The sequence below is a fragment of the Diadema antillarum genome, unplaced genomic scaffold (assembly GCF_040938485.1).
Source record: "Diadema antillarum isolate AM-2024a unplaced genomic scaffold, OU_Dant_1.0 seq00001331_RagTag, whole genome shotgun sequence".
NCBI lineage: Eukaryota > Metazoa > Echinodermata > Echinoidea > Diadematoida > Diadematidae > Diadema > Diadema antillarum.
This window is the reverse complement of record NW_027272101.1, coordinates 60,767-88,209: the sequence shown is the minus strand read 5'-3', so window position 1 is coordinate 88,209 and position 27,443 is coordinate 60,767. Positions and strand designations below refer to the sequence as shown.

At 36.7% G+C, this 27,443-nt stretch overlaps 1 protein-coding gene across 1 annotated transcript in view; it reads left to right on the top strand.

The window, feature by feature from the left end:
* The window catches only part of LOC139708386 (inactive ubiquitin carboxyl-terminal hydrolase MINDY-4B-like), a 30,390-nt gene extending 9,234 nt beyond the window's left edge, over positions 1-21,156 (top strand). The window contains exons 4-12 of the mRNA XM_071620339.1: positions 1,905-2,005; positions 3,720-3,900; positions 5,296-5,361; positions 7,931-8,001; positions 8,363-8,507; positions 12,051-12,149; positions 17,380-17,560; positions 19,441-19,519; positions 21,108-21,156. Of these exons, the coding sequence (XP_071476440.1) occupies positions 1,905-2,005; positions 3,720-3,900; positions 5,296-5,361; positions 7,931-8,001; positions 8,363-8,507; positions 12,051-12,149; positions 17,380-17,560; positions 19,441-19,519; positions 21,108-21,156 (972 nt within the window). The remainder of the gene's footprint in view (positions 1-1,904; positions 2,006-3,719; positions 3,901-5,295; positions 5,362-7,930; positions 8,002-8,362; positions 8,508-12,050; positions 12,150-17,379; positions 17,561-19,440; positions 19,520-21,107) is intronic.
* Positions 21,157-27,443: the final 6,287 nt, after the last annotated feature.

The following is a 27,443-nucleotide window of genomic DNA, read 5'->3' as shown; positions in this document are numbered from 1 at the left end:
GCCCACTTTCTGTTTACACTAGTTTTTGCCAAAGTGGGCTAGTCCCATCGATAATCCCGTACTATCTGGCCCTGCAAAATAGCAGGGTTAGCACCGCAATTGTGGTGCCAAGCAAGTGTAAACAGAACGAAAAAATAATCCTGGGCTAAGCGACGGAGACGAAGTCTGACCCTCACTGACCAATCAGAAACGAGGTAATCAAGTGCTGCCGTTGCGTGCGTGTATGTGTACCGTACACAGCGTAATCATGATATTCATGTGGTTTGGAAAGTATCGGACTAAGAAATACGAGTGTAAAAAGGTCAATTTTCTCCTTAGCCCCGGACAAGAGCTTAGTACGGGACTAATTGGCGAGTGTAAAAACCTGAAAAAATTGATACGGGACTAACGATAGTCCTGGGTCAGAGAAAGTCCGGGGTTAAGAAACATGTTAGTGTAAAGTGTTGAAGTAGAGTTGAATCAAAGCTGGTCTTGATGTGATTTCAGTGCACATTATTTTGGATGTGATGATAAAAGGAGACATCATAACACATCAATGGTACAAAGCACTGCCTCCTAGACTGGTGTAAATATTTTGCTGGAGGATACTTCTCGCCTACTACACTCTCCCCCTGTTCAGACACAAGCAAGTTCATACCAAAACTCAACAAAGAAATGACATACTGGTATAAAGAATCATCGTATAGCCAACAGACCATTCAGACGCTAATCTCGACCGTTCTGAAAAATGTCGTATAAATATGCAGTTTCCCGCTGTGCATGCTGTTATATGGTCATGAGTGACAGCTATGGGGTCACCTTTCGTGCGTGCTCCCATTAAGCCCCACCCAGTTATACCGTTCTGTGGTCGCCATATGTTCAGACGCACAATGGACACGATGGAATGCTGATTCGTTATTGAGTTCTAGTTCGAAATGATGCTCTGACCATCGTTTCGTTATACGTCATTCGTTATACGTTGTTTCGTTAGTCAGCGTTCAGACGTATAAATTCATCGTATAGCTATACCGTTTTGGTATAGCTATATGGTTCTAGTATCAATTTTTTGCAACTGAAAACCCTGTAGGTATTTTGGAGGTCACAGCAGGATAACCTTTACAGCCAGGGTGTTTTGGATCATGTTTCTTATCAGTCATGCTCCACATAATGATGAAGAGATCTCTTCTCAACAGTGTTATATTTCTGTCATAACCTAATGATGTACAATGGTGTGATACTACAGACTGTACATGTATGTTGTACCGCTGCACTTGTACTTTGACTTAATTGTGTTTGGAAGATGTTTGAGTTGTCATGGTAACACATTTGTCAAATATTATCTGACTTCAAAGCAGAAACATAATTACAGTATGGTATATCACCATTAGATTTTTAGGGATTGTCTTTTATGTTGTGTGACACCCAAATTTTGATTGCATTTATTTGTATGCCTCTGCCCTAAGAGATGATACTGTACATGTTTTGCTGGGCTTTTATTTTCGCCATTTGGGTGTTATTTGCAAATTTAAAAAAACATGAAAATATAAATTCAGATCCCACACTGCATCCCACAATTGCAAATTTAATCACTCATAAAATAACCAGGAAGTCCTGATCAGAGAAAATTTAGATTTGCTAGATAAATTATAGTCTATGGCATGTACAGTACATTATGATTTTTGATTGTCTCTTTGCCTTTCTACCCATGACGGATCTAGCTACTACAATGAAAAAAACAACAACAACAAAGAACATGAATGTTCATAAATTCAACTCTGAATATAAAGATGATAATGGGTTGCCATGGTAACAGAAAAAAATTACTTGTTCCAAAGTTTGCATAGAATGTGTTTAGGAGCAATGACTGAATGAACCAGAGATATAATCCTTATTATTGTTATCATTCCTTTCTCTCATTATCAAAGGATAAGTCCCGAGGATTACTGATAGCAGTACAGGCTCAACTCATTCACATCATTCTAGCAGGAGAAGAAGAAACAAGCCACTCAGCACTTGACCCAGCAAAGTGAGTGGATTTTAATCACATCCTTTCATCTCTCTTCATCTCTTATCTGTATCTTGTCCTTCCTTCTCTCGATCCTTCCTTCTATCCCTCCCTCCTCCTCTGTCTCTCCTTTCCTCTTTTTTTTTTTTACAAGGACTCTTTCTTCTTCAGAATAGAAACGGAACATATTTTCCTTTGATCTGTGATTCTTTGTCTTATTTGTCTTTGGTTTATTATATGTATATGATACATATATATGAATATTTTGTATGTATATATAAACTATATTAATATATGTATATATATATATATATATATATCATGTATATGTAAAATATATTGATATATATATATCTATATATGTGTGTATATGCATGTATATTTGATATATGAGCACATATGTATATTTAAAGGGGAAGGCTAGTAACTGATCAGTGGGAATCAGTGGAAATGCTAGGAGATGATTGTTCCAATCCTCAAGTTATGGGATTCATTCAAGAGTTCATTGTACATCTATTGTTGTGTGAAAATGATTTGCTTCAGAACGGTCTCATATTCAAGTAATGTGCAGATTAATGCTCCGTCACTGACCAGGGACGCTAACCTGGAAGCATTAAACTGCACATTACTTGAATATGAGACCATTCTGAAGCAAATCATTTTCACACAACAATAGATATACAATGAGCTCTTGAATGAATCCCATAAGGATTGGAACAATCATCTCCCAGCATTTCCACTGATTCCCACTGATCAGTTACTAGCCATCCCCTTTAAAGGGAGAGAGAGGGAGAGGGTAAATGAAACTCATACCCCTTTTATACTGGGCATGACTTTTAGCTCGCTTCTGAAGCGAGCTAACTTTAGCTCGGGCCAAGTCGTTTTATACTGCCATTCTCGACCACCCAAGGTTACGTGCGAGACCAGACCTATCGCCCCCCCCCCCCCCATTAGCCTGCTGTCCTTCCAATGAGCGCGAAAATTCAGTAACAGTTTTCATGCTTACTTACGAGTACGAATTCAGTTCCATTGTTATACGGTACGTTACTCGTGAAATTCAACCAGTCATCGGCATATATATAGTGTATACGTACTGAGCTGGTCTATTTTTTTTCTTACGATTTAATCATGTCGTTTGCTAGTTAAAAGAGTTCATTGCATTGAGAGTTTTACTGAACAGTGAACAAACCAATGCGCGGCGTAATACACAGCGCGCCGGTGGCAACAGTACAGCAGTAAATGTACATATTGGCAACCTGGAAGCACTGTACCCGCTTTCGGGTCACGGGTCAGTGAATTTAGCTGTGGCTACACTCGCGAACCTTTTATACTGAAGTTAGCTTGGACCTGAAGCTGACCTGATCCACCCCCCAGAGCGGACTAACTTTAGCTTGGACTAACTTTTTTTCGACCTTTTATACTGAGAGTTAGCTCGCTTCAGGTCCGCACCTGAAGCGAGCTAAGGCCCAGTATAAAAGGGGTATCAGTGTGAGATTGGTATTACACAAATTTTCAGTTGTATGATCAGCCATCCTTCATTAGTTTATTCTCCAACATGGATTCATTTGAATCTATTCTGTTGACATGAAATTGTATGATTGTATGTGGGTTTTTTTTAACAACAATAAGCCATTAATGGTTTGTTTATGATCCCAAATAGAATGAAAATTCTAGGTAATCAGTGAGTCATGATTTTGGGCCCATGTTTGATGTCCAATTCTATTTTTCCTGCCAGAGTGGCAGCCCGTCTAAAGCTGTCGTCTGAAAGGAAGCAGCGGAGAAGTTTTGTCGAAGCTCTGACCAAGATTCTCTGGCGGGCCGGTCAGGAGAAGAAGGCTAAGGTGGTCCTGCTCTACTCAGCCTATGCTGGTCTCCTCTACTCCGAAGAGAAGAGACTCGAACACTTCATAAAGACGGTAAGACAATGGCCCGGTGTCATCTTCATTCTGGTTTTGTTGGTTAAGTCTTCCAAGTGTGCACAGTCTATAGCTGCTCTCTAACATTGTCAAAAATTTAGCCTTCCAAGCATAGACTTTTAATTTTTTATTGTCTTGTACATGTGTTATTGTATAGGATATATCCAGGGCTCAACATTAGCAGTAGCTCTTGTACATGTGTTATTGTATAGGATATATCCAGGGCTCAACATTAGCAGTAGCTAGGTGGCCCAAGGTCACTCAAAATTAATGTCAGGCCACCAAATTTCAAAGGCACGTACCTTTTGGTGGCCCGATCAGGCAACTAACATTTAAAATTTATTGTTACATTTGTTTTCATTTCGGGCCAGTTTACTTCTTTTTCAGGCCACCAAAATTTCAAATTTCAAGATATGAGTGGCCCGAACAGGCCACCAAAGAAAAATATTATTGTCGAGCCCTGATATGATCCATAATTCAGATGATCTCATCATGATGCATACTGTACACTTCATCATGATCCTTCCAATCCATCATCAAAATGGCTTTACCTCTTGTTTAAAAACCCCTATGATAAACTCTAGTTTTGTTACTGTACAAATATTGCTCTAACACATTATTCTCTGAGTGTGACTGTTTCAACAATGGCTTGTATGATTTATTGCTTACTTTGGAACCTGTTAACCAAAATTTGTTTATGATTTTTGTGACTTGTAAACTGAAGGAAGGAAGGAGTTATTTCAGATATTTAAAGTGACATGATAACAGTCAGGTGTTTTATTCTTCAGAAAATTTTATGATAGAGTTAAAGACTTTTCCTCTTGTGAAAAGCAGTTGCCCATTACAGGACAATGTGTTCTGAACTTTGAAACCATTAGTATTTCAGACTGGTAGATATTAACTATAGTCGTCAGCTTTCATTTATCATATGGGTTTCTCTAATGCTGATGACTGACAAATTAAAAGTTGACTTTATTTGAACAAGTGCATTTTCAGTGCCAACGCTTAAGAAAATCATGATTTAACTGGTAGTTATTACAGCAGAAATGGGGGATGGATAATATTTCACCGCTTGGAAAATTATCCATTCAAGAGCAGTGCATACATTGTGGGGGGAAAATGGAGTTGCCAGAATATGTGCAATTAAGCATCATGTCAATTGGAGATTTGAACAAACAATGAGTGACGGTTACCACATTAAGTGCTCAGGGTTTAGATTTTATCCCATAATTGTTTGTTTTTTATTCAGCATTTTGAAACATTAATAACAAAGTGAGTCCGGACGCAACTGTGGTTTAAACTAAATGAGTTACAAAAGCCTGATTATGGCCCCAAAACGTTAAAGCATAAATGTACCCCTAGTTGATTTGATCTGGTTATTCCCCTATCATCCAGATTAAGGTTGTGGAGTGTGTGACCTATGAACGGCTCAGAAAGGTCATGGAGAAGCGGCTGCACATGGTAAGTGATGCCAGCTAGTCGTTGTCGATCAGAATTAGATTTTGAGGAGGAGGAGTGGATTGTAACGTCATATTGTTATCATCTTGTTCACATACATGTGACCGCCCAGCTCAAACCCCACAAAAAACTTGCAGATAAGGATTCTCTGTAATGGACCAAAATGTGTCATTTGGGTTGACCGACTCAAATTTTCAAAGTTTGTCTTACCATGGAGAGTAATCTTTCCTTAATATCCTTCTGTCGAAAGTTTGTGGCTTAAAACAACATTGGGAAATTCACAGTTTTTCTGAGCCAAATTTTTTCCAACAGGTGCTGCTTTCACTGTGAAATAGAACATGTTTCATTGATAATCCTGCACAACATGTCCTTATCTTCAAAGCCTCTTCTCTCCCTTTTCTATGAAACTGCACCTCTCTTGTATTTCAATCGCTTTTAGAAGAGTTTAGGATGGTCCAATTTTAACAAGTTATATATCAGTTTGAGATCCCACTCTTTTTAACTATGTAGAAAAGTGGAAATTCCTGTTGGCCCACTTCTTGTGGGTTTTGAGCTTGTTGACCACATATGCTCATTGTTTTCATCTTTGTTAATAATCTGATTGTTCAATCTTTCAGGCCTTTATCATCGGTCTCCTTGCTTGAGTTAGGCATGGATGACGCATTAGTCTCCATTTTGATTTGATTTGTTGCTAAGGAATGTTGCTATGATGTTCTCTCTCTCTCTCTCTCTCTCTCTCTCTTTCTGTCTGTTTCTTCATCCATACCTTTACCTTACCTACTCTCATTCTGTCTTTTGTCTCCTCTTGTTTCAAGCTATCTTTCTGTTAGATACAAACAAACAACTGACTGAAGAAGAAAATATGAATATTGGTACATTGCACTCAGCATTGATACATCAAATACTTCTGTTAGCTGTATGTTATTGCACTAATTTCATTGTGATTTTGAATATTCATTTCATTTCTTTCTTTCCCTTGTATTCCATTCTTTCCCTTTCCATTTTACTCTTCCATTTCATTTCATTTTGTTTTACTTGATTTCATTACCTTTCATCTCTTTTAATTGCATATAATCTTTGCATTGGTCTATTTGGAATACATGGAAAGTTCTTTTGTGTGTGTGTGTGTATGTTCATTCACACATATCAAGGATGCAGTACATAAAATGATCAAGAGACATGATAATGACATATGCAGACATGTAGGAATGTACATTTTGCCTTAGGTGAGATAAAGGCCTTACTATGCAGATATCCCTGCAAACCTTCCAAAAACCTTCAAAACAACTACCAATGAATGTGCTTACTAAATTCCACTGGCACTACACCCAGAGCCAACTTGTTGCTGTGGCTACCAGAGATAACTGATTGTCAGTGTTGGTATCTCTCTCCAGTGTTGTGAAAGGTCCCAGAGAAGGTTTTCTTTTGGCGTGTGTTGCCATAGTGATAGATACACATTACATTTTTTTTTGCCATGTAGTAATACTTGTCAGTGTTAGCAGAATGCAATTGAAAACACAAAGATATTGGATTCCCCCACCCCCCCCCCCCCCCCCATCACTCAGGGGAGAACTGGGGCTCAATTTGAATGTTGTCATTGTCATGGTCATTACTGGAGCTTTATATGGTGATTACCTTTCCTTTCAAATTATTATTTTGTTGTTGTGAGATAATTGTCAATTATTTCGAGTTCCCTTTCTCATTTAGGCTCTACACATGAATATGCACACACAGAGTGTGGGGGATTTGCAGAGCTCTTTTATAATAAACCATCAACAAATGATTGATGAAATAGACAATACGTTTAGATGTAAGGTTAGTGGATGAAATGGAGATTAGATCAGGGGCCTACTTCATAAAGGTGCCAGCAAATGTTATTATAAGTTGCAATAATTGCATATTATTGTATTTTGCAAAAATTGCATATATTATTGTATTTTGCAATAATTGCAGTCAACCATAGAAAGAGGCAGGAAACAACCAATCACCTGCTAGTAATTGCAATAATACAGTTGTTGCAATTTACAATAATTGAAAACATCTTCATATAATGGCTCTCGGAGGCATTGAGAACTATTTATGAATGACAAGAGATCCAGCAATAATTTGTTCTTGTTGTCAGACTTGCAGACTGGAGTTTATATCTAATAGTGCATTAAGTTTTGTGGCATGTTGATAATCATTTATTTCAAGTCGATTCTCATAAGGCCAGCAGTGTGATTGATGATTGTACATTGGTTCAGCTTTGGGTCATGGGATCAAAGGTCAAGCAAATATTCTAAAATTTCACCTGTTTTCCATGTTTTGAAAGTGACTCCAAGTATTGTAATGAAAATTGGTGCATGATTACTAGGTAATGATTATTTACTAATCATGTAAAATTGTGGTCATCACATTGGCAGTATGATTTGTAGACCTATTGGGAGAATAATGTGATATGGCAGAGGCATTCCAGTCGCCATAGTGACATTTCTAAGTTATATCATGCATTGACTCATATTCTATGTTGAAATAATGTTTTACATATCTACCCCTGTATAATATGTTCCTTTTCTGGGTTCCAATTTTCCAGTTTGAACATCGAGATGGAGGTGGAGCCCTCATGTTTTTATACAGCCTTATCCTCTCAAGAACGATAACACAGTAAGCTACCACTTTTATTATTTTTTTAATGTTTTTTTTTTCACAATAGAGCTGCCTTGTGTTTGTAGGCCCTATGTGTTTATGTATTTCTTTTTGTCTTTCCTTTTTTTTTTGAGGTCTTTGCCTAGTATTACTAGTAAGTAATTAGATATACGTTGTTGTGTATGAGAACACTACAAACTACAAGCTCTGCCTTTGCGCTTTGGCATTTGATTAGCAGAGGAGTTCCAATACCTTCTAGCTGCCATTTGCCTGGGTCAAAGGTCAAGATGAAAGGATATGAATGAGTTATGATTACAGTATGATGAGGGCTGCCGGTAGAACGTCCGAAAGTGATTTGGTGCTTATGTTTCTCTGCTAGACTCGAAGATGACCTGCAAGGAGACGTTCTGATGACCGCTGATGACCAGTGCTCCCTCTCTCTCATCAATCTCATCCTCAATGGTCAAGCCACACCCTACCTGTTTAATGGAAATCAGGAATATGACCTCAACTCGAAACCTCTAGTAAGTTGTGGGTCAGGGCTTGATTGAATAAAAATGATAAGTTAATGTAAAACTGGAAATTTTCATGTGCGTATGTTTTCACGCTCAGTAAAAATGAATTTCTCATGTTTTTTATACCCCCGCCAAACGAAGTTTGAAGGGGGTATATAGGAATCAGCAGACGGTCGGGCGGTCGGTCGGGCGGTCGGTCGGGCGGTCGGTCAGGCGGTCGGTCGGGCGGTCGGTCCGTTGCAAATCTTGCGTCGCGAACTACTTCCTCAGTTTTCAACCGATTCCCATAAAACTTGGCACAGATGTGTGCCTTGGGTTGTAGATGTGCAAGACGTATTTTTTGACAGTACCCAAAAGTACGTTGCCATGGTAACGGCATATTATGGGCAAAAATGGGTACAAATCTTGCGTCGCGAACTCCTCCCACAGTTTTTGATCAATTTTTATGAAATTAGGTACAGATGTTCATCTGAATATGTTAATGTGCAAGACACATATTTCCGCAGTGGCAAAAAGTGCATTGCCATGGTAACGGCATGTTATTGGTAAAATATAGGGCAAAATGCTTCATGGCAAAACTGCTTCATCAGTGTTCTTCCAATTCTCATGGAATTCATATTGAATGTTTGTCTTAGGATATAGGTCAGCATGACACATTTCTTGACAGTGACAAAAAGTATGTTGCCATGGTAACAGCTCACATATTATGAGCCAAAATGATGGAAAATTTTGTGTTGCAAACTACTTCCTCAGTTTTTGCCCAATTTCCATGAAACTTGGTACAGATGTGTGCCTTTGGTTGTAGATGTGCAAGACGCATTTTTCGACAGTACCCGAAAGTACGTTGCCATGGTAACGGCATATTAATGGCAGAAGATCAAGGAAAGATCTTGCGGATTTAACTACTTCCTCAGTTTTTTGACCAAAGCTTATGAAATGTTGTGTTGACCAAAGCTTATGAAATGTTGTTTGGCGGGGGTATAACCAGTCGCTGTAGCGACATTTCTAGTTATTTTGTGGAATCAAAGAGATGAAATATATTATGTACTATAAGCAAAATATTTGCATACTTTTATTTTTGCACTAGTTTCCTGATGCATGAAATGCATGAAAATTTTCACTTTTTCAATAATATGATAGCAGTTCCCATGGCAACAACTAATTAAGCCCTCCCTTTGCAGTGGGAAATGAGAGTTTGACCCCAAATTAAAATCTCTCATGTGTCCCAAGTCCAGGGCATCAGCAAAGCATTGACAGGCTTACAGGGATGTTTTAGCAGTTACTATGGCAACAGCTGTTTAACTTTGAATGACTTCTGGTAATTGTCATGGTAATTTTCTGCTGCACATGTGAGGGGCTGGGCATTATTCATGAAATCTCATAAGTGGTGAGCCCTAAAACGGCTTTCATTTTTCATTATGTAGTGGGGGCGCTGTGGCATAGTGGATAAAACTCCTGACTCCCGAACGGAGGACCGTGAGTTCAAATCCTGCCCAGTGCTTACATCCTTGGACAAGATGTTTTTACCCACAATGTCCCTCTTGACCCAGGTGTATAAATGGGTACCTGGCAACGCTTGGGTAATAATAATAGCAGGGCCCTCTGGTAGAGCAGTGGCAACACTGAAGAGGCTACCCTGGGTAAATACACTGTAAGACCTTATTATTATTATTATTATTATTATTATATTCATGGCACATGAATTTGAACATGCTGGAGTGGTACTAACAAAAAAAAAACACCAAAAAACATTAGAACATGAAGGCAATTTCATAGTATAGCTTCAGAGTATGTACATGCCCATGATTTTTTAAGTATTGTTATTATCTTGGCTACTACTAAACACTGAATAATTGGTGCTTATTTTTATGTCGATGAAGGGCAATTTGTCAATCAGTTGCAATAAAAACAACTCAACTCAAGAATTCATCAATTTGAAATGCAATTTAATTGTGAGAGAAACAGATTAGCTGAAGTTGCCCATTAGCTTGCAATCATCGATGAAATATCTGTCTATTGCTACTCTCATAAATACTTGTGTCTCTAAGTTTTCTAAATGCCGCGTGTTTGCCTTTCAGGCATTGCTGAAAATTACAAATCATCTATCTTATTGTGATTTTTTTAAGAAAAATTTTTTGACTGATGAGTTTTCTGCATTGCCATGGTAGTGAAGTCAACTCTGACTGATTGGTGATCACAAGCTAATGGGCAACTTCAGCTCTGTTTTATTCTTCACATTTTGGTTGAATTGTTGCAGAGATGGAGCAAAAATTAATCTTTATTGAAACTGATAAATTGCATTACATGTAAACATGCACTGATCGATAAGTTTTTTAGTAGTAGCCATGATAAAAAGATCTGTCTGTCTGTTTTATTCTTCATATTGTGGTTGACTTCTTGCAGAGATGGAGCAAAAATGAGTTTTTACTGAAACTGATTGATAAATTGCCCTACATGTGAATAAGCAGCAATAATCAGTTTTTAGTAGTGGCCATCAAATCATGGGCATACCAACTTGGGCTTGATTCAAACCAACAATATCCTGATCACCGGACAGGTGTTGTATCCACTAGGCCACCGAGCTCCCACTCGACAGCCAGTGCTGGTTCTAATCCATATGTGACCCGCTACAACAAAAGGATCCGAAAGTCGGGGGAGGACAATTTTCTGAAAATGGCATGACATAATTCCCTTACTCTTTTACTTTAATTTCATATATAACAAGACTCATAAAAGTACTCGGTTGCGGAGATATCAATGATTTTATTAGCGCATGTCAAGTGGTTGAGGAGATCAGAGTTTCGAGAAAAACGCCTTCAAAATTTTCCTTCTGACGCCATCATGATTGCGGGGAGGCGAGACAGTTTTAACCGCTTGACAATAGAAGGTATGTTTCTAATGACCTCCACGATGTTCATTCAAGCTTATCGCCAGCGATCTACGCATGACCAATCAGTAATCAGGATGCCACGCACTGACCAATAAGATCACTCCTTCGTTGCTAGGGGCGGAGTCTAGCTGCGGCGCTAAATCCAAATCTTTGGACACGTTTCTGTTACGTTGGAAGTCGGAAAAATCAAGGCCTAGAAAAACACTGATTTCTTGCCTTTCCTTTGATCATTTAGCTTCGAAATTTCGACAGATGATAGACAAAACATTGGACTACCAAATTGTGCCAAAAACAGAAATCTGATTGTTTTGACCAATTTTGATGATGCAACTTCAAACTCGTTTTTCCTGGCTCAGCTGTTAGTGACTTTAGGATCCTTTTGTTGTAGCGGGTCACATATAGCATGCATCAGGTACTGTGTATTCATTCAAATTAATGAATTCTTTCATCAATTTGTTTTTATTGCAACTGATTGACAAATTTGCCCTGCACATGATTTTTTTATCATTTCTACTACTAAAACTCTTATTAATCAGTGCTTATTTGCGTTGATGTAGGGCAATTTGTCAATCAGTTGCAATAAAAACAACTTCAATAATGAATTCATTAATTTGAATGTGTGTGAGTTTGTAATTGATCAATTGTTCTCTTTTTTTTTACAGGATGTGGTGAGGCGTGGCATCCAGAAAAGAGCAGAAATTGGAATTCTGGTTGTAGACAGACCTGAGGGGAAGGATGCAAAAAATCACAAGAAAGTTCTGGTAAGGTGCAACCAATTAATGATGATACTATTATAGTTTTTCTATTGTGCATTTCCCAATAAATCTATCAATGCACTTTACATCCAAATTTGAAATCAAAGGGAAAATAAGAATATTTTCAAATTCTTTTTGAGTATTGAAACTGAGGGTGATAAGCAAAGTTCCTTTGGTAAGGTATTCCATGCCTTTGGCCCATAAAATGAGAAACTACACTCACCAGCCTTAGTTTTAACACATTGTATCTGGACTCCCTGTACCAGATAGAGTGTTGCATCTTGCATTGGCTGGTGACCTTAATACGGTGTAATGGTGCAAATTTGACCGTCATGTCCCTACTGTTGTCTGAATGCAGTAATCATTTTAGAAAGAATTGCCTGCCTTTGTAGAGTGAAGTGGTTGAATCGCAGTTGTATGGATTACATTAAATTTATAGTAGATGATAACTATGAGAGCGTAGACCTCCGCCAAGAAGCTACTTTCCACCCATGATCTTGCTCTTGCATAGAGATCAGTGATTACCACCCATAGGTATGCATGCTGAAAAATCGCCCGATTTCCCAATATAGAAGCCTTTGTTACGTTATAAACCTTCAGCTGCACGGCGCGCCTCACTCTAGGAGAAACTATGAAAACCTCAAAAATGCACGGCGTGAACTTTAAAGTTCATTGATCCTACCTGCCAAAATAGAAAAAATCCTTCATGAAATCCATAAAAATGTCTGGATCACAACCAAAATTTAATCATCCATTCCTTGTGTAATTCTTAACCTCTCCTGCAAATTTCATCTAAATCTGTGCACAACTTTTTGAGTTATTTTGCACATGGACAAACAAACAAACCAATGGTAATGAAAACATAACCTCCTCCCTTGGCAGAGGTAATGATGAGAGACAAAGAAACGAAAAGAGAGAGAAAGAGAAAGGGGAAAAGAGAGAGGAGAGATACATGTACCAAGAGCAAAAGATTAGGTAAACTGCATCGTTTAAAAATTTATGTGTGTATATGGGTCAGAATTTTGAACGATGTACAATTGAGCCAAAACAAGGCAAAATTTAAAAAGTAGGAAATTCTCCAAATCATTCATCTTACCTGAAAGAGTATAAGTCAAGCTTTAATATGAACCCAATTATACTAGGATTTTCCCAGAGGAACAAGTTTTTATTCACCGCTGAAGTTTACCATGTCCAGAGCAGCGAACGTCCGTGAGGAATAGTACTGCACATACATTTCAATACCATTTAACATAGTTTCCAAAGATCTGATTCAGTTCAAAATCCTAACGAAATATCTTACGGGACATGAGTACGTGATTGCAGAATATTAAGCTTGTACTCTTAACCTGTACGTAATGGTAGACAATTGATGATTTAACTAAATTCGTCATTTCTGTGGAAATATTGCTCTTCCGCTAAACACTTTCTTAACTTTACGCGCATTTTACAGAAACTCAATATTTTCACCTCTTATTTCACTATCCCGTACTTTAGTCCTCACTCCCAAATAATAATATACCTTTTTAAGATGTATCTCATCTGGGCAGTCTCTATAACCCAACAAACATAGCATAGTTTTCATCACGGAGGTTCGCATGTAGCTCACGGACGTTCGGAACAAACAAGATATTGAACAATGCAGCTCTCTTGAGTTGGAAACGCATTCTACTCACAACAAACAGCAATTTCATGTCGAGAACAAACTCCTCTGCAAAATCCTGAATAGATATTACCAATTCTCAATTATATAAGCTTGTTTATTTTCTCATACTGAGGAATCAAAGAAAACAATTTTTCCATCTCTCGTAAATGAACGTACAAACGTACGTGTAATCTCAGTGACGTAGTCCATCCTTGAGAACGATTATATTTATCAAAATTTCGTTATCATGAAGTAAATATTCAGGTCCTAAACTTGTTATATAAAGTCTACGATGCAAAATTTGCTTTTTATATAACGAACATGGTCACAGCTAAAATTATGACAAAGAATTAATATAGAAAAACAACAGAAATGTGCTAAGTTATAGAAATACGAAGTTTAGCTGGGGAGGGCAAACGAACACGTTAGGAAGAAATCCCTCTGTGTTTGCTCCTTGTGTTACACACTGTTACTGAGGAGAATTTGTGTTATTATATTAGTCAGAAATGATAATAGGTTCGATACTGCGAAGTTTTGTCATAACAAGACACAATAAGTCCATATAACTTGGATGGATGTTTGTGACTTCGACATTATACAATATGATTTGTTATAACAAACCTTTTGTAGCGCGTCATTTCAGAGGCTCGTTAGTCATACAGTTTGTCAATACGAAAATTGATAGAGTTCGTATAATTATGAAGCTTTTTTTATTCGATAAATGATAGGAATCTCCGAAGGTTAATCGAAAGGCTTATTAATTGGAACATGAAAAATTATGTTCACTTATCCAAATGTGTAGAAACAAGTTAACAACTAAAATCGTCCAATTTCAAAACCTCATAATAACCGTTTTCACCTAAACGATTATCAGGCCCATTCCACTTTTAGAAGAACGGACCTAAAAATAATGATCCTTAATATCTATTTTTCGAAGAACATTTCTAATAACAAACCTCCTGAATTAACTACATTTTTTTTTCATTTTGGAATAACAAACCTTTGGAATCTTTGGAAGAGCGAACGTATCAAAGTGCAACCTTAAACCTATTCTTAATCATTACTTTTTTTTTACATGTGTTTTCAAAGTAAGCGCAAAAGCACAAACAAATTGATGATCTCTCTGCCTCTTAAATGTAAAATGAAAAAAAAAATCTTGGAAAAAATTACAAATGAATATTGCTTTTCACTGATGAGTATAAAACAGCACCATGTGATGATAAGCGGAGGATTTGTGTTTTCATCAGACAATAATTGTATACTGCATGATTTTTGTTCGCTTGTGACGGAATTTCGATGAATAAAACACATAAACAAATAAACAAAAACTTCTCCAGAGGAATTTGGTATAACGGGAGTGCACTGGCAATTCTTTTCTCTGTGTGTTGGAGCTCGATCCCTTCTCTGTTTCTCAGTCATTTTCATTCAACTGCTTCCACGTCCTTTTGAAACTTTTCCGTTTCTTATTCAACACATGCTCATTATAGACTTCTTCCGTCATTATCCTGAATGTGATTGCGTAGCACATTTCGTATTTGTTTTGGTTTGTTTTGTTTTGTTTTTGTTTTCTGTTTGGTCGCAGCATGTACAAGCTATTGAGGGAATGAGAGAAAAATCGTCATGAAGGGAAAAATAAGAATGAATTAAGGCATTTAATATCATGACAATTACAGCGAACGTCCGTTATGGAGACCAAAACTGGATGTGTTCTGTTTGAGACGGCAGCTACCATACTCAAAAGATAAACACTTAGAGCACCTCTCACTAAAAAGTGGCACTGATCTTCTTTCTCCTACTATGTAATCCATTGACTTATTCAACCAACGAACATCCGTGAAAAAAACGTTTTCCGTTTGTTAGTACAGGTAAATTGAGTGCTGAACGCCATTCACTTTCGGGTATGAGCGGCTCCGTGATTTGGTAATATTTTCAACTAACATTAATCTTATGTGCAGTGATATATTTGTAATTGTTAGAAATTTCCTTTCTCGGACAGAACGTCCGTGAGCGAAACTTTCAGAACATGTAACAGTACAAATTGTCTCCAGAACCTCATTAGAAAGAAATTTAAACGCACAGAAATTACAGGTTACGCAAAATTCCATTTTCCTATAACTTTGTTTTAAGTGTTTAGCTGTTTTTTGTATAATTAGAGGGAAAACAAGCGTAAAATTGTGAGTAAATTTTCAATTGTTTGTTCATCATGATCACATAACGCCTTAAAAATTCTGAAACTACTGCTCTAAACTCGCTGTTTACTTTGTAAAACTTTATTTGTCGCTATTCGAGCCAAAAGTTTTAAAGAATACAGGACACTTTCGGGACAAGTTATCCCTATCGGAGGGGTTGCATACGTCACGGACGTTCTCTGGAATTATCACGGACGTTCGTTCTACTACTAGGGTCATGTTCCAGGACGGATAACTAATCGGCAGAGAGTACCTAGCCTTCCTAACTCTTTCAAAAAATTGAAAAGGTATTATCAATGCAAATTATAAGAAATTTGACATCCTTACAACATATGTATTGCTCAGAGGGGGATCAGGAGGTGAATTTTCAGAGAAAATATTAATTATTTGCTTGGTTTTTGATGAATTTCATGGTCCAAAAACTGCGGACGAACCTGAGCCCGCTCCAAAAATGGCATGCAGCTCCTCGGCTAGAGAGCCAAAGGTAAAATGCACCTTCGCCATCAAAGCAAGATGGTGTCCCACTCGAAAACGTTTTAATCATCACGGACGTTCTTTTTTTCTTGGAGGTTCGTCAAAAAATATAATTTCGGTTCCTATTTGACAAAGGATGGACAGAAACTCAAAACAAACATATTATCGTGTTGCTAGATCTTAGTTGATTACGACTCAGAACAATATCGCCAATAACGTTTCATGGGCTACGATCTTTATTAGAAAATAGCGGAAGCACATCCGTGACGAAGACTGAGTATAATTTTGCATAAAAGAATATTACGTCCCATGTACAGCCAGCAGACGTACAATTTTTGCAGGATATGTTCATTAGTTGGAACACCAAATTTTCATATACGTTACAGTTGGGACGACAAAGTAGAATTTGCAGCAGCGATAGAAATAAAAGCATGACGGACGTTCGTCTGTTTAGGACTTTGATATTTTAATTGTTCTCTGTAATTTTATACGTGCTCATAAAGTTCTTATAATTTTGTGGTACATACCCATGATATGTCAGATCCAGAACATGGTCAGATATTAGATGCCACGTACCATTAAAAATGCACATCATTAGTTTGAAAAACAAAAATTATTGTGAAAATAGCGTTTTTACCGTATTTTTACGCTTTAAGTCCTTGTGAAATGAAAAATATCAGGCAAAAGTCAACCAAACCATATATTTCCTGAAAGGAAATTTACCAATCTTTGAGATGACATGAAAAAATCTGGTTTCTTAGATCATCCTGGCGTGTTCTAAGGGAAAGAATGTCATAAGGTACGAAAATTGGCAATTGTACATCGTTCAAAATTCTCACCCATATATGTTTGTTAATTTTAGATCCTCATCTACTTAACCTCCCCACCTCCAACCACCCACATCCGATACCCTTTCCCTTCCCCTTCCCAGATTGGCAGCATGCTGAAGACACCCATCCGCCCCATCTGGGTGCTACGACTGCGGGGGCGCTATTCGCTCTTCTTCTGCTGCAACCTGAACCTGAACAGAGACTGGCGGAGCGAGGCCAAGTTCCACCTCTCCTTCTACACCGGTCAGCCAGAGGAGAAGGAGGAGGCTCGACTGACCGTTGGTAGGTCTCTCTCTCTTTCTATCGTTCTTTCTCTCTCCTTCTCTTGCTCCTCCCTCTCTCTCCATCCCTCTCTCTCCATCCCTATCTATTTGTGTCTGGTTGAGGTGAAGATTTAGCTTTTAACGTTTTGCGAGATATTCAGAAACCACTCTATGAGATGTGAAAGAGCATGCAATTCTAAGGGGTATCAAAAGTTTATTTGATGAAAATCGGTTTGGAAATGGCTGAGATATCCAAAAGCAAGGAGAAACAAAGAGAATCTAATAAAAGGCGTGGCCTGTCGCCTTTTGTTATTATCACTTTTTTTGATATCTCGGCCATTTGAAAACCAATTTTCATTAAATAAACGTTGAATCCTTCTTGAAATTACATGCTCTTTCATATTTCATAAGAGGTTTCTCCTTATCTCACTTAGGAATGTTCAAAACATGAATCCCCACCCCAACCAGTACTGTACAGTCCCTTTAACCCATTGAGGGCGGGCTGATTTTGCTACAACACCCATTTCCCATAGACACCTGCCCGAGTATACTCGGGACTCATCCGCAACAGGTTAAAGCAGAATTCCAGGCCAGTCGCAAGTTAGTCAGGAAAGAAAAAGTTCAAATGTTACAAGCACAATAGTGAAAATTTGATCAAAATCAACTTAAAAGTAAGGAAGTTATGACATTTCAAAAATATATTCATCTTTGCAAAACAGTTTGTGAATAGTTGATATGAATATGGAAATAAGAGAGCTGATGATGTCATTGCCTAACAATTTTTCATCTCTTGTGTACGAAAAAGTGATAAAAATCTAATTTTTTTTTGTCATAACAGTGTAAAACATCATGTTATTAATCCTCGCTAAGTAACTTCAAAATGATGATTATTCAAGCAATGTTGGAATTTCAGATTTTTAGACAAAAATCTGGAAATTTCTAGGTCTATGTACAAACTATATGGCAATGAGGCAATGACTTCACTCACTATTTGAATATTCAATTTGCCTGTTCGAGAAAAGAAAAAAAAATTCTTAATTTCATAACTCATAATTTTCATCCACTTTTAATAAAGTTTTCACAAATGTTATTGTAAAAGTTTACTTTTTCTTTTCAGATTAAGTTTTGACTGGTCTGGAGTTCCCCTTTATAGTGCCATATTTTGTCAGTATGCATAAGCAATAACAGTTTTAAGAAGTTTATGAAGTTCGTGATATATTTTCATATGTAATCTACTGTAAAAGTGAATATTTTTCATCCATTTTGCATGATGTGGACAAGTTACCTTTTACTGAAGTGTGTGTTGCAGTATGCTGTTTGAAGTGCTTGCTCAATTGTTGTGATTATCCATGAAATTAAAAACACTTGAAATTCATCTCACCTAGCGGAGTTAAAAAAAAATGATAATAATTGCGTAAAAATATCCACTCTTACAGTATCCCATTCTGGTCTCTCTCTTTGAACCCATTTAAGCAATTTTTCTAGGAATGTCTCTCCTGATCTGCCATTCCCTTTCTTTCCTGTCTCTTTATGATAGATACATATGTATGAATGGGCTTTAAAGTGGCTTCATCTTTCTTGGATAGCCCTGTCCAATATCGTTAAGAGTGATAGTCAATGCTTTCATGAAAAATTGATCTGAATGAAGTAGTCGCCTAATGAGATGGGGTCTAGGTCTCAATGTGAACGATGTTACAAAAGTAATATTGTGATTACGGCATGTCTCCTGTGGCAAGGGATGTAATGGAGGTCACCTGCACATTTACCGTGTAATGAAAATTAATGATGCATAAGGTTGAAATGATGCATCTGTGAGAGGGAGGAATGAGCGGATCTGTAATTGCTGGAAAAGAGACATTAAAGGTCATTTGTCTGCATATGTTTTCTTCAATGCCACAGATTCAAGGATCAGGTTACGAGATGAGAAGAAGAGAGATGATAAGGTCATACCGGTGGTTGACGAGTGCATCAAGGACAGGTGAGGGATTTCAATCTTGCTTTCTCTTTCTCTGTCTGTCTGTTTGTTTGTCTCACTCTCTCTCTCTCTCACTCTATCTATCTATCTATCTATCTATTTATCTATCTATCTATCTATCTATCTATCTATCTATCTATCTATCTATCTATCTATCTGTCTGTCTGTCTATCTGTATCTCTCCATCTATCTATCTCTCTCCTCTTTCATGTTCTGTCCATCACATTTCCCACATTCCTTTCCTCTTCTTTTCAACTTGTTAATACCCCTGTTTTAAGGGAGAATAAAACCAAAATAAATGTTGATTGAGGGAATGCAGGAATATTAGTAGAACACATCAGCAAAGTTTGAGGAAATCCAGACAGTCCATTCAAAAGTTATGAAGTTTTAAAGGGATGGTACAGTATTGGTGGAGACGAGAATTGGGCTTTTAACTTTAGAAAAAGAAAAGAAAACACTTATGATAATAGTACGGAGCATACCATTTTAAGAGGAATTCAAAATTTATTTGATGAAGATCAGGTTTGGAATGGCTGAAACATCCAAAAACAAAGTAAAACAAAGTGATCGTAATAAAGTGTGGGTCCCACACTTTATTAGAATTGCTCTTTTTTGGATATCTCAGCCATTTCAAAACCAATTTTCATCAAATAAACATTGAATTCCTCATAGAATTACATGCTCTTTCATATTTCATAAGAGGTTTCTCATTATCTCACCAAAAAATGTTAGAAACCTTAAATTAGGTCTCAACCAAAACTATGCGAGCCCTTTAAAGTTTCAGTGCCACCATTGCTGGATAAGTAGACTACATCATTTTTTGACATCATGTGTGGACAATGATATAAAGATAAAGAAATTCAACATACTTTTACATTTGTAGCATAAAGAAAGAGCAGTTGATTTTCTCTTGCAGAAAGCAGGGGAATAATATTACCCCTAAAAATGTCAGTTACATGTCAACAGAAATGGTACTTTCATAAAAAAAAGACATCTTGTGGAATTCTCTTTGTGTTTTCTTTATATCGCTGTCCATACATGACGTCACAAGGTGATTTCTGTCCTGCCTTTTGTCAGGTTTATATAAGCTTCTGACCATATGGGCATTGAGAAGGAAGGAATCCCTGGGATCAACATGTACTAAGGTTTTCATAGCTCTCTTAGTGAAAGCACTGGTCTAGCAATCTGGAGGTTTCAGGTTCAAAATCTGGATGGAATCCCATTTTCTTTACTCTTTTTTCAGTTGTATTATTATTATCATAATTATTATCATAATTATTATTATTATCATTATTATCATTATTATTATTATTATTTTTATCATCATCATTATTATTATTATCATTATTATTATTATTATTATTATTATTATTATTATTATTATTATATTTATTATCATTATTATTATTATTATTATTATTACTATTATTATATATTTCTAGTCACTTTCTCCTTGTTTGTATTTATTGATTACTTCTAGAGTGACAATTGAGCAACATTGATGTGTATAAATGTTTGATAAAAGCATTTTGAATTAAAAAAATTACTCCATGAATGACAAAAATGTTCTTATCTCTTTGACCGATTGCAGGTGGCCAGGTGCTAATGTCGACTGGAATGGAACACCTCCGTTTTATTGATCAACTGCTCAATTGACGTGGACGTATCCAATCTTATCATGTATTGGATCTCCTAGCCGTACAATCAGAGATGACATGATGAAATTGTTGTCATTGTCTATGCCTTCTGAACATCATTCTGCCAAAGGAACAATGTTAGTTGTTTGCTTGACCACTTTTGTTCCGATACATGTGAATGCCCCAGATCCATAGCAGCAGCAGTTTTTTTATTTCTTACTCTCTAGACTGCTCATTCTTTGTATGTGAGTGTTTGGCAACTTGACACTTTTTGGAGCATTTATATGGGACATCCGTACCTGCAATCTTGTTTTGTTTTGTTTGTTGTTTGTTTTTGTTTATTTTTTTACAGAAAGTTGGTTGTTCTGTGCAATGAATGCAACAAATCAAGCGAATCAAAATGACCCACAATGTAGATGTGATAACAGTGCATCTAATTTTGATCCTTGTTTTATAGTCTGTCACCATGCTGGCTGCTTAGCATCCTTGATTTGATTTGATTTGATTTGATTTATTTTTCCAGAATAGTCATAAGTGATAAACAAATGAAACAACATAAAAAAAAATAACAAAAATGTGAAGACGCAATATATTACAACAGTTCTTTTTGAACTGGCAAAAATTATGCAATAGGTTATCATGTAGGGAAAAATTAAACTGTAAGAAATTGCAAACATCAAAACTGTCATTCACAGCCCATAATCATGCCAGCCTGATTGATTTAGTTAGCTATCAATTTCTGGATTGCCTTGCATTTCAACTTTCCATTTTTTTTAGTAAACCTTTAATTTTCAGTAGTTTTATGCAGACCACCTCTTATTTTTATTTTTTTTTCTTTCCTTTGTGGGGCTTGGGTTGGGACAGCTGTAGTTTGTATGACTGCATTTAAGATTCATGGAAGTGCATAACAATTCTTGATGCAGCGCTCATCTTGTTTAAAATGAAATGTAAAAAGAAATGAAATGAAATGCATTGAGGATGCCTAAACTTTCTAATTTTGAACACTTTGTAACAGTGTCCCCATTGCCTTTTTGTTTATGGAATCCGAAATCTGGCTCTGATTTAAAGTCCTCACACTTTCATCACATTCATTCCTATTTGATTTCAGTACTTTATAGATATTTATATCTTATTGTGATCAAATTGTTATTTGTGATCAAATTGCTGTTTATTGCTATAGGTTAACAAAGCTGAGTTGAATACATTTTCTCTTTATTGATCAAAGAATACAAATGTTATCTTAACCTAGAGATGTGTTTGAGTAGCAAACAGTATTTTTTGTTTTCATTTGAGGTCTTTTGGTTTTTATCTGGCTGTGGGAATATATGATTAACAAAAGATATGTTAAAGAACAATCAATTTGTAACGAACAAGAAAACCTTCAAAAGATCAAGGCAGCTTGCTGTAATTATTTGCTGGCATGTGCATCAGTATACACAAGCACTTTTGCTTATTTGTTTGTTTATTTGTTCGCAAAGTTCTTATTCGGCTATGGAAATACATACTGGTAATTAACTTGAAATGTTGAAGAACAATCGATTTGCCATATATAACAAGAAAACCTTTCAAAGATCAACTTGAGGCAGCTTGCCATAATTATTTGTTAGTGTGTACATCATGTGGTACAGATGCACTGTTTCTTTGTTTGCGAAGCATCAGTAGATATCAATAGGATATTGGTGCTTTGATACAGATTGCTTTGATACATATATAGAGATACATATGCAGAGATACATTGATTTGATTGATGTGATTTCATTATTAGATTTGATCATTGTTTTTCAAGCCATCATCATTGTACCTTCAATTGGAGTACACATATTCATTTAAGTGCAAGGAATGCAATTCAGTTGTATGCATACATTTAATGAAGCTAATGATGAGACATATTCATCATAAATGGAAGAGCTACTGTTTAACCCGTTGAGGACGAGTCCCGAGTATACTCAGGCAGGGGTCTATGGGAAATGTGTGTTGTCGCAAAATTAGCCTGTCCTCAATGGGTTAAGGAAAGTTAGATGTGCATGTAGCCCTTTATAGAGAAATAGATTGATGTAGATGCATGTGACATACATGCAGATGACTTGAAAGAGAATACTTATATTTCCAGTATTTAACCTCATGTTTCAATTATGACATGCATGGACATTTAAGTGCCATTTAATACAAACTTTATTGAACTTCTTCTTTTTTTCTTTCTGGAAAGTAAAGTGTTGCAGTATTCATGTATGTAGTATACTACATATTTGCCTCTTTGAGTGTGTAATGTCTGTGCTTTTTATGAATCATGCAATATTTCTGTCTTGCCAGTATTTATATGTGGACCCTGTGATTTCAATTTTTCGTATAATGTGTTGAGTGATTCAATTGTTACCCGCTACAACAAAAGGATCCTAGAGTCGCTGACGCCTGAGCCGAGAAAATTGAGTTTGAAGTCACATCATCAAAATGGTCAAAGCAATCAGATTTCTGTTTTTGGCATAAATCTGTACTCTAATGTTTTGTCTATCATCTGTCGAAATTTCGAAGCTAAATGATCAAAGCAAAGGCAAGAAACCAGCGTTTTTCTGGGCCATGATTTTCCAACTTTCAACGTAACAGAAACGTGTCCGAAGATTTGGATTTAGCGCCGCAGCTAGGCTCCGCCCCTAGCAACGAGGGAGTGATCTTATTGGACAGTGCATGGCATCCTGATTACTGATTGGTCATGCGTAGACCACTGGCGCTAAGCTTGAATGAACATCGCTGAGGTTGCTAGGAGCCTACCTTCTATTGTCAGGCGGTGAAACTGTCTCGCCTCCCATTGATCATGATATCATTGGAAGAATAACTTTGAAGGTGTTTTTCTCGAAACACTGATTTCCTCAACCACTTGACATGCGCTGATGAAATCATCGATATCTCAATAACCGAGTACTTTTATGAGTTGTGTTATATATGAAATTAAAGTAGAAGAGTAAGGAAAGAATTTCGTGCAGTTTTCAGAAAATTGTCCTCCCCCGACTTTCGGATCCTTTTGTTGTAGCGGGTCACAATTGAATATCTGTTGTATCTGGCCAACATTTTAAGAGAAAAAATGTTGACTTCTACTCAGTACATTGTCTCAACTCTTCCATTCTTCTTTTGCTGTATGTATAAGATTATACTTCACTTAAAAAAAAGAGAGAAATATTTTTATTCCAATCTTTCTTGTGTACACTCACATATACTTGCAGAGAATTAGTAATCGCACTGTGTCCTAAGATATGATGGCACTGATACATGGTTACATATTACATTGCAGTGGCGGATCCCCCCTTTATTTTTCGTGGAAAACAAAAGAAATAAAAAGAAAATAAAATGAAATGAAACCCAGAAGTGCCACCAGAAATATTAGTCATGCCCCCCTTTACAGAATTCCTGGTTCCGCCCCTGCATTGTACGTGTATTTTGAAAGGGGACATATGCATTATGCGTGATCATATCAGCTTCTCCTGTGTCATTTTAATGTATATACTGTGGACTTCACATTGCTTCAGAATCATGCAACATACACTGTATAACAGTGTAGATGATTATTGCATCCTTTTAAAATGTATGGCAGTATGTCCCTCTGATAGGAGGCTTGGATGATTAGTGACTTCTGGTTTTAGAGACATTTTTGTTAAGGAACTCTTCAAGTGCATTGTCCTATAAAAAGGAAAGTACTGTATAATGTATATCCAAACTGCCTAGGTTTTAAGATAACCATGTGACAATATACTGATGAACTTTTCTGATCAAATTATACCCTCCCATGTTCTTCTTTTTCTTTTTTTTTTTTTGCATGACAAGCAGATATGGACCTCTGAATGGACAAATACAAAATGTTACTTGTAAGTGTGTGTATTCTTGCTGCTTTGAAAAACCACTCCTCATACTGCTGCACATTGCAAGTTTATGTGTAACATTTACAATGTTCACAAATTTACAGAATACCATGAGATTAGTGGGAGCAACATCCCGATAGCTGCACCCATCACATTATATAGCACCCTTTTGCTCTTTTATGGACATTAGTACAATATCATCAAAAGAATAATGCTGCGTGTTGGAGAAAGGGTTTTTTGTTTTTATTCATTTATCTGCCTGCTTGATCTGTCTGATTATTTCTAGTCTTCAATTTTACCAAATGCAAAGGAAATCTCAACAAAATTTGTGAATCTTTCTCTTTTGCAGTGTTGTGGAGTTTGAGTTGGGAACTTTGAAATGCTTGGAAGAACTTTTGAGCTTTTTGTCATAGTTACACTTGAGTAGGAAACTCCAAATTTCAAACAAAAGTGTTTGCAAAGAGGGAACAGCTAACATACATCAATGTTGAAAGTGCTTATTTTACCGGTATATAAGAGTATGTATGTTTGTGTGTGCCAAATATGTCTTTGTTTCATACAAATTTTAAAAAAAAAGTCTTTATGATCCCCAAATCTTTGACCTCTAGTAATATGAATTCTGTTTAAGATACCAGATATTTAGAGATGTTAGGATACCAGATATTTGGACATGTCAGGGTGCCATATAAAACAAAAGGAAAAAGCTTGATGGTACAAAATTGTCTGTGTTCAAAGTGTCCATATCCACCTATAGAGGTGTATTTAGTTTTGTTTGATGTAAATTCTTTTATACCACTCTTACCTCATTCCATAGATATGTAAAGTAGAATGCAATATGTAAATAGCATTGTGTGTACTGGTATAAGTCTGTAGGTTCAAACTCTGATTTCATGTAGTCTATATTACATGTATGTGGAGTCATTTACATTGTTCCCTATTTATTCCTTTCCAACTCATCATGCTATGAAATCAACTTTTATATATTTTTCTGCCAAGGCAATTTACGATACTTACTCTCGCACAACAAAGTGTCAGTGCAAGCTATTTGTCTTTGATTTTCATTTTCATTCATTTATTTTTTCCAATTCCAATAGATTGGTAATTGGTAGTCTGCATTTGGTATAGATTCTGTGTCAAGTGCTGGCAGCTGCATAGGGATACGTGTGTTTGTTGAAATTGTCACTGACCTGGTAGTATTGTATTCATTGAAGATGTCAGAGTCAAGCAAGTTTGTAACAAGTATCAAAAAGAGAACAAAAAAAAAAATGATGGTTGATGTCTTTCCTTTGACATGAAAGGACAAAAGCTTATTTTGGGACATTTTTTGTAGTGTACCAAGAGTCCATGCTTTGAGACTTGTGCAAAGGGAAAGCTGCTGGTTTTGGTTATTGCAATGTTACAGCCGTGCTGCCTATTTTGGTGGTGAGACTAGAAAAGAGCTGTTTCTGTGTGTGATGCTGCACTTGCTTATCATGTTGCCCCTGTTAGATCATTGTCATTTGATGCTCGCAATGTCTTTATATCTGTAGGCATACAAATCTCTTTAAGATTCAAAATTAGCAGGTACCTGTTATACTCTATCTACTTTGCACACAACATCTACCGTCTCAATCGCATGCTTCATAATAGTATATCAATAGGAAATTATCTGTGAGAGCTGTTAAAAGTGGTATAGGGGAACCTCGTTATAACAAGGACCCAGAACCCACAAGATTACTTTGTTATGCAATGTATCAGGTTTTCTTGCTATAGTGGGGTACAAAAACACGAAAATATGAAGGAGCCGGGACCTGTAAAATCGCCTTGTTATGAGAGGGTTTTGTTGTGTCCAACCTCTCTATAACAAGCTTCCACTGTGTACCCTGTCACCTTCTGCTTTGTTTCTACACTCTCTGTATTTTCCATTCAAAAGTGCCTATTGTGTACGTGAACAATGAAATCATATATTTGATGCATGATACGTGGTCAGTCATCATTCCTAGGTAGTGTTCTTTTGACAATGTCATCTTGCCTTGGAAATCATATCTCTTATCAATGAATGAAATGAAGAATAAAAACAAAAAATGAAATGTGTTGGAAGTCCATGTGTCTTTCATTTGCAATTTTTATCATATGATAATGTGTGATGCTTTATTGTCATATTTTAGTTATTTGTATTGTTAAATGCCCCTGCATCCCTAAACATGTGAAAATATTTGGGATAGTAGGACACAGTGTCTTTTGGCTACTGGTAACTTGCAGTTTGATGACATACAATCATATACATTGTACTTTTTTTCAATTGGAAATGATAAACAAGGTAGCAACCTGATCCACATGAAGTCCTACATTATCACAACAGTAGTTAGGTTCACACGCTGTTCCTAAAAAGCTTGTAGTTTAGCACCGTGTGGACGCACTCGAAAGTTAGCAGTTTTAAAGTTTAGTCGATGATTAGAACCA